This window comes from Malaya genurostris, chromosome 2, assembly GCF_030247185.1.
Source record: "Malaya genurostris strain Urasoe2022 chromosome 2, Malgen_1.1, whole genome shotgun sequence".
Taxonomy (NCBI): Eukaryota; Metazoa; Arthropoda; class Insecta; order Diptera; family Culicidae; genus Malaya; species Malaya genurostris.
In genome coordinates this window covers 307293924-307301286 of record NC_080571.1, presented here as the reverse complement: position 1 = coordinate 307301286, position 7363 = coordinate 307293924, and the positions used below count along the sequence as shown (strand labels likewise).

The following is a 7363-nucleotide window of genomic DNA, read 5'->3' as shown; positions in this document are numbered from 1 at the left end:
TTTGGCGTTATTTTAGTCTTATTTTGGTTATATTTTAGCTTTCTTTTCGTAGTTTTTTAATCGTCTTTTAGTCGTCTTATGTTCGTCTCCAGGTCGTCTGTTATTTGGTTTTTAGTCGTTTTGCATTAGTTTTTAGCCATCTTGTTTATGTCTTTAGTCGTCTTTTAGTATTATTTCAATCGTTTTAATCGTTTTCTAGCCGTGTTTAGGTTGTCTCTTGTCCTCTTTTAGTTGTCGTTTAGTCGTACTTTAGTTGCCATTCAGTCGTCTTTTGGTCGTCTTTTTGTGTTCTTACAGTTCATTCTTATTTTAGTCGTCTTTAAGTGTTCAAGACAACCTTTCTATTTAATGTTTTTTCGTAATTTTTTTAGTTTTGTTAGTCTGCGTCTAGTCTTGTATGTCTTGTATGTTTGTATTCCGTTCTCTATTTTCTGTTTTTCTAGAGTTTCAGCAAAAGTTTTTCTGGACTAGAGGTAAAATTTATCTGTAGAAAAATTGGAGCTTTCCTTCCTGATTGGCAGACCGCAAAAAAAAAAAATTCGAAGCTCTCGGTTAGGATTCGATTGATTATTTAAATGAAAATAAATTTGATATCAACTTTGTCTGTTGCAACTTTTCGATCGGAATGATACTGCAATACTTGGTATTTATTTTCTTTCGTTTTCCCAGAACATTTTATTGACCGCCGACATTAGCCGGCTCCTGTGGAAGGCAGGGCACTGGTTCGGTCAGGCTCAGATGCTGGAATGGTTTTGTTGAGCACTCGGTCAATATTGCGGGCTTTAAGCGGCTACAGCTATTTTCGTTCGGTGCTGATCTGGAGGAAAACTCTCTCATTCGGGCACTTTGCACAAACAGTCAGTCAAATATCATTTTGTTTTGTTTTTTTTTGGTTTTATTTCGTTCGCTCATTGTTCGCAGTATGGTTTTGACCCATCCGGTCGATGCGATTTTCGGTTAATACTTGGCTGTTGGATTTGCTTCTCTGTTTGTTTGTTTTTCCTTCGTATGGAAATTATGCAGAATCGATTGTAAATGTTTTGCTGCATTGTTGATGTTGCGTAGATGCGACGATTTCCGAACAATGAAAGAATCAAATAAAAATATTTGTATTGTTCATTGCTAAACAAAAGCAGGGCAAGTGTAGTGGTTGTATGATTGGTTGAACATTTGATCGAATAGCAGAATAGAAATAGTTTTTCCTCCCCGTAGTGTGAGTTGTCATCACAGGAACTTTCCACAGTGGATTTCTTACAAAAATCTGTTTTATTGATATCACCAAAAAGTATTGAATGAACGGTCAACCTTAAGCCTAACAATCCGTTACTCTGATATTGAATCTAAATCTGTTCTAGTTTTTAGATACTCACACTATTAATGCATATATAAATGAAGCCCGCTTTGAATGAAATCCTGCTTGTGTCATCCAGCCTCGATTTGGGCGGCCCTAACCATAGGTTTCATCAATCTTCTAGGAACCCATCCAATTCCTCGTTGAAAATACTTTTTGTTTCGTCGGGGGAGCGTTCGGTTTTCCTATCTTCCGTACAATCTGACTATTGACTAAAACACCACAACTGGAGTTTGCGAGATCCCGCGGAGGAGGGGCTCTCCTACTAAAACCGTTATTTGCTTTGAGAAAGTGGGAGTTGGTGGTTGTGGTTGTTGAAGGGGCGAAAGAAAAAAAAAAGGAAAAAAGGGGTTCTTTTCCCTGTTGGTTGTACGTACATCTATTTACAAATTGTCTTACATAAGAAATCGTTTGTCATCCGCCCTCCGTCGTGCGCTGGCTGAACAACCATTAATAGCTAATTACAATTAGTCAAGTTTAGTCATCGAGGCACTCACGCAATCACACTCGCACGATTCACACACCCACTCGTAGCCGGATAGCGGGAGATCGGGTGGGATTCTCTACAATAAATACAAACTCACAGACAGACCGTTTATGTACACAATGCCACCGATTACTGGTTCTGGACGACTTGGAGCCGCCAGTCAGATGTGAGGACGGTGTTCCTAGAACACGTCCTTCTTTTTGCTGTTCCTTAAAATACCACGAAGCGGAACGGTTGTCCCTCCAGAAGTACTGCCGCTGCTGCCCATGCTGCTACTGGTGGTGATGGCACTGGATGAGGTGCCAATGCCCACTATCGATGCGGATGAAGAATCGTCCCCGATGATGGCCACCGATGATGTTGCGATGGTGGTCGATGGACCGGAAGTGCCGGAACCGCTGGCACCATCGCAACCGGAGTTAGCATCATCGTGCTCCGTTCGTTAATCGAACCGCTCGATGACGTTGGCGGTGAGCTTGCCGGGTGGTGGCGGTGGCGGAGGGATGCACATTTCGTCGATCGTGCAAACCCGGTCGGTGTACGGGAACTTGAAGTTGATTTCGCTGCCTGCGGTCAGCAGTGACGTCTCGGTGCCATTCTTTTCGATGGTGGAATCTGCAAACGAAAAACCAAAAACAAAAAAAAAAAGATGAATAATAATGGTGTCGTGAGCAGGACGGCTAAAGACATTTTAATTGTGTGGTTTGAAAATGCTAGGGTTCACATTCTACGTGTCCGCACCGCTAATGTTGCAGTAGTCTAAATTACATGCTTGGGCGGATGTTTTGCTTCGCCGAAACATGTATATTTTTTCCAGTTTTTTTTAACAAGGCAGAATACCTTATTATGTTTTAATGAGTTAGACAAAAGGATGTGAAATTTTGGTACCGAAATCTGTATTTCTACAGATATAATGAGTCTGATCACCACCTATGGAACTGACAGTCTAGTTATCTGTCGACTAAAATGAATGTGTCATTATATGAAGTGGCAAAATAAGGCGGAATAAGTTTTTTACTCTCCTGAAAGCTAGGAAGGTTGTAGGTATACGAATCCAATAGAACTTCGAAATCCTTAAAGATAGATTCTCATTTGAGAACAGCTAGGGAATTAGTGTTAATCAATGCGACTGTTGTGCGTTCGAGAGAACGTTTAAAAGTGTTCTACACATTTTTATCTGATCTCATCAAATAGAAAAGATACACTAAGGTCTCTTTTGACACGGTTTTTTTTTCGCACGGTTTTTTTATACACGGCTTTTTTACACGGATTCCGGAATTAACACGGTTTTTACTTACACGGTTTTCACAATTAACACGGTTTCTGATGAGAGGTTAAAAAAGAACTGTCATTTGTTGTTTTGAGAAAAATTTTAAAAAAGGGAACAGGTTGTCTGTAAGAAAACGATTATGAGAGTTAATTTAAAGTTTGAAAGTTAACGAAAATCATTCATTCAACAATTCACGGGAGTATTGACTGTCGTTCCATAAAATGATTAATCAGTCTTCATCCATTCCAAGATTGCGACTTCCGGTTTGTTGATATTACTTGAACCCATATTGTAAGGGTTTTCAAGAAATATCAACAAACCGGAAGTAGCCATCTTGAATTTCAAAACTACCTCAAACATCGTTTTCTGACATCTACTCATCAATTCCGTTCCGAAGATACCCATATTGTTAGGGTTTTAGGCAATCTCAATAAACCGGAAGCCGCCATCTTGGATTTTGAAACGAGTCCAAACATCATTTTCTTGCACTTACTCTTCACATCTGTTCCGAAAATAAACTTATGATGCGCGGTTTGAACAATAATCACACAAAACTTTTTACGAAGTAAATTCCAAATAACGTAAACTTTTTTTACGAACCAAATCCCAAATAACGTAAACTTTTTTTACGAACTACCTCTTTTTACGAACCCCCGTTTAGTTCGTAAATAGAGGATTCGGTGTATTGTACTGTATTTTCGACTCAAATACTGTGTACTGTTTTTTACCCTCAAATCTACTGTATTTTAATTTGTACTGTATTTTTACACTAAAATTTAATGCAGAATTTTAAATCTTCAACGCATCGAATTTCGATCTGTGGCAGTACAAGAACATTAACAACACGTAGCGAATGTGAATGAGAACACAACAACAACACACACAAATTTTTTCATTAGTAATTCTTGTTCAGAGCGCGTCACAACAATCAAGCGAAACTTTGATGATTAAGAAAAATGTCTCAACCAAAAATAAAATATACTCTAAATCAAAATCATTATCAAAAACATCCGCTTCTCCAAAAATGTTATTATTACTTTCGCGCATTTTTCAGTTTTTGACGAATTTTAAAATGTCCTAAAAAGGAATTGAAAAATAATTGAGTTTATGAACATGCTTTGAACGATTTGTTTAGTCTTGTTAAGACGTAGAGCCGTATTGAGTAAGTTTTACATGATATGCGAATACAACTGTGTGATGAAAACCGCGAAAAAGCTACCACAGAGACGGTACTCGAACCCGAAAATAGTTCCTATCCTCCTAAATCGTTTTGCCAATTAAGCTATCCTGCATGTGAAACATACAAAAAAACGGACTAATTGAGGGCTGAAACACCTTGCGGAGCGATTGTTATTGAGAAATGACTACAAATGAACGCCGTAGGGCCCGAGCACAGCTGAACATGCTCGGTTCTTATGTTCAGTTAGGCTGTTTGTATGTGTGTCTCACATGTAGGATAGTTTGATAAGCAAAACGATTTACCCGTATTTGGCTTGCTACGGGTTCGAATCCCATCTCCGCGGTGGCATGGAATAATCATGGTCGACGAAACCTACGTGAAACTCGATTACAAATCCTTGCCGGGACCATATATATTATACGGTGCGAGAAGGGCAAGTGTTAAACCAGTCCGAGACATCGATTGAAGTCGAAAAATTTGGTAAAAAAGCTATGGTCTGGCAAGCAATTTGTAGCTGCGGTAAGATTTCGAAACCCTTCATCACCACTGGTTCAATGAACAGCGAAATATACTTCAAGAAATGTTTACAAAAACGACGTCCACCCATGATTCGAAGCCACAACTTCGACCAAATGGGGAATTTTGGGCATTAACGAAGGCACATCTTAGGAAACATGTCTCGGCACCCGAAACCATTCAACAGTTCGAAAAAGATTAGAAAAAAGGGTCAAAACTTGTCGCCAAGAAATCTGTACGGAATTTAATGAGGGACGTTCGCAAAAAGGTGCGCCGGCTAGTCTACAATGGCTAAGTAGCAAATGTTGAGAATAATATTCTGTTGTTGTAGTCTAATATTATCAGTATATCGAATAAAATTTGAATATCTAACACTTATATTATTTACGGCGAAACCATTATAATTGTTTTTAATTACTGCTCGACATATTGAAGTTAGTTTTAAATAGTTTATCAATACATCATCTACCATATTGAATATTACCATTTTCAGTGAAAATCGCTACGGGACTGATAATCGTGAGAATGATTTTGAATGATTATCGTTTTATGATCACGTGTGAGTTGTTTGAAACATCACTAAAGTGATATTGACCGGGGTGGGATTTTATCCATACTCTTCGAGCGATCATTATCGTCGTTGATTTTTCGGATAGTGATAATTGATCGATAAAATCGGGCATGATTTTTTTTTCAGCGATGATATTTGATAATTTGATATTTTCGCTACATCGAAGTCAACAGCATAAATATCTGCTCCGTACTGACGAGTCGAAGGGTGAAGTCAGAGAGAAAGTGACACGCGAAGCGATGCGAACCTTGACAGATCGCACGGAGTCGCGCGGCAGAGCTCCGTCCACTCAAATTCAGCGGAAAAATGACATGTATGTCAGAGTGAGTGTGATGCGTTGCGAAGCGACTATTGACCGATCGCATCGCACTCACTCTGACATAGTTACATGTCATTTTTCTGCTGAACTTGAATGGACGGAGTTCTGCCTTGCGTCTTGGTGCGATCTGTCAAGTTTCGCATCGCTTCGCTTCGCGTCGCGTCTCCTCATGCGGGTGACAATTTAAAGAGGTATTTTAGCTCTTAATTCGAATATCACTGCTGGTCGAAGAAAAGGGCTAAGTATGTTTTAACTATTTTCTTTTGATCGGGTACGAGTGATAATAAAATGAACTTTTTTCTGATCATGAATTTCCTAACACTGATTACTTCTAGCGAAAATATGAACACCACTGGCACTACTTATTTAAAGGTGCTAAATTATTTGTTCGCTTCCGTTGGATTTGTTCTGAACGTTGGAGTTGATTATTTTCAGACACTTTAAGGGCTGAGGCCAGTAGGTCTCGTATAACCACGTGGTTCGCTCTGCGTATTACATTATTTCTCTATGCTCTCTCGTAAATGTGGAAAATGACTCTTGATGAGGCCGGGTGGCCAAGAAAGTTTTGATATTTTCGATTACAAGTTTGACTACATCAAATGAAATTCAATAAAGCTACCGCTTGTTTGGCAGCCTTTCCGATTGGCCGATTCCATCTTTCTCTCATATTTTGTTACGTTACTAAGAAACAAGAGCAGAAAAAATGGTGCGTCTATAGAAATCGACTTACCTTCACAAAAATAACATTCACTTCATTTCTATCGCGACAGCATACATGTTTTTATGCACTAATCGGATCTAAATTAAATTATCTAGACATTGTCAGGATATATTTTTGATCCATGCTTTTGAAGGCGAGATATTCAATGAATAAGTTGAAAGACGGCGTTTTCAGCTATGCAATTCTTCCTTCAGAAAAAAGACATTCCCGACCGCTGAAGTCAATGAATCATTCTAAAATTTTCACAGAATAATCGAAACTAATTTTTTAAGCGATTGTACGTTGGATTTTTTGTTTTTCGTCACCGTTTCTGAGAAAATCAGATTTGAAGCGTGAAAACAGCCCTCTAGAACGCCCTAAAACACACTGGCCTCAGCCCTTAATAGAAATACTCTTAATAAGTAGTTTGATTATTTTGTTCGTTGAGTAGGTGAAATTGTTCCCTGTTTTCAAACCCAGACGTTAGATTGAAAAAAAAATCGTCTAGGCAAATTATTAGTTGAATATATCGAAATAGAATATGTGTGCTCGAATTCCGATTGGGTTTACTGGGGTGACAGACTGTGAACAGAACAAACGACAAACCCGGATCGACCTTCAACGATATTTTCCAAAAACGGATGGCGGTACTTCATGAAGGTTGACGGACACGTTGCGATGCGGAGGACAATGCGTTCATGATTATTTGTTGGTAGTGTCACAATGCGTTGAAACTTTACGGCCCCAACTGCTTACCTCGTTTCTCCTCGTGCGTGTAATATCTCGCCCGATGTCTCGAGAGGCAGATTGCTGTCGAAACCACAACGATGGCCAAAACAACGAACAGAAGCAAACCGCAGAACGCAAGCACACTGGCACTTCCAGCTGTAAAATTGAAAACAAAAAAAAAGAGAATGAGAAGGGATGAGTGAGTGTGTGTGTGAGAGATGAAGTCAACCGTCCCGGGTC

The 7363-nt window shown here is 39.2% G+C and overlaps 1 protein-coding gene across 7 annotated transcripts in view; it reads right to left on the bottom strand.

Annotated features, from left to right (window-relative positions):
- Positions 1 to 1247: 1247 nt before the first annotated feature.
- LOC131431005 (insulin-like growth factor-binding protein complex acid labile subunit) overlaps positions 1248 to 7363 on the bottom strand; it is a 770466-nt gene continuing 764350 nt past the window's right edge. For all 7 annotated transcript variants that reach the window (XM_058596356.1, XM_058596358.1, XM_058596357.1 and 4 more), the window contains 2 exons: positions 7151 to 7279; positions 1248 to 2453 (listed from right to left, as the gene is read on the bottom strand). In XM_058596356.1, the coding sequence (XP_058452339.1) occupies positions 2281 to 2453; positions 7151 to 7279 (302 nt within the window). In that variant the 3' untranslated portion in view covers positions 1248 to 2280. The remainder of the gene's footprint in view (positions 2454 to 7150; positions 7280 to 7363) is intronic.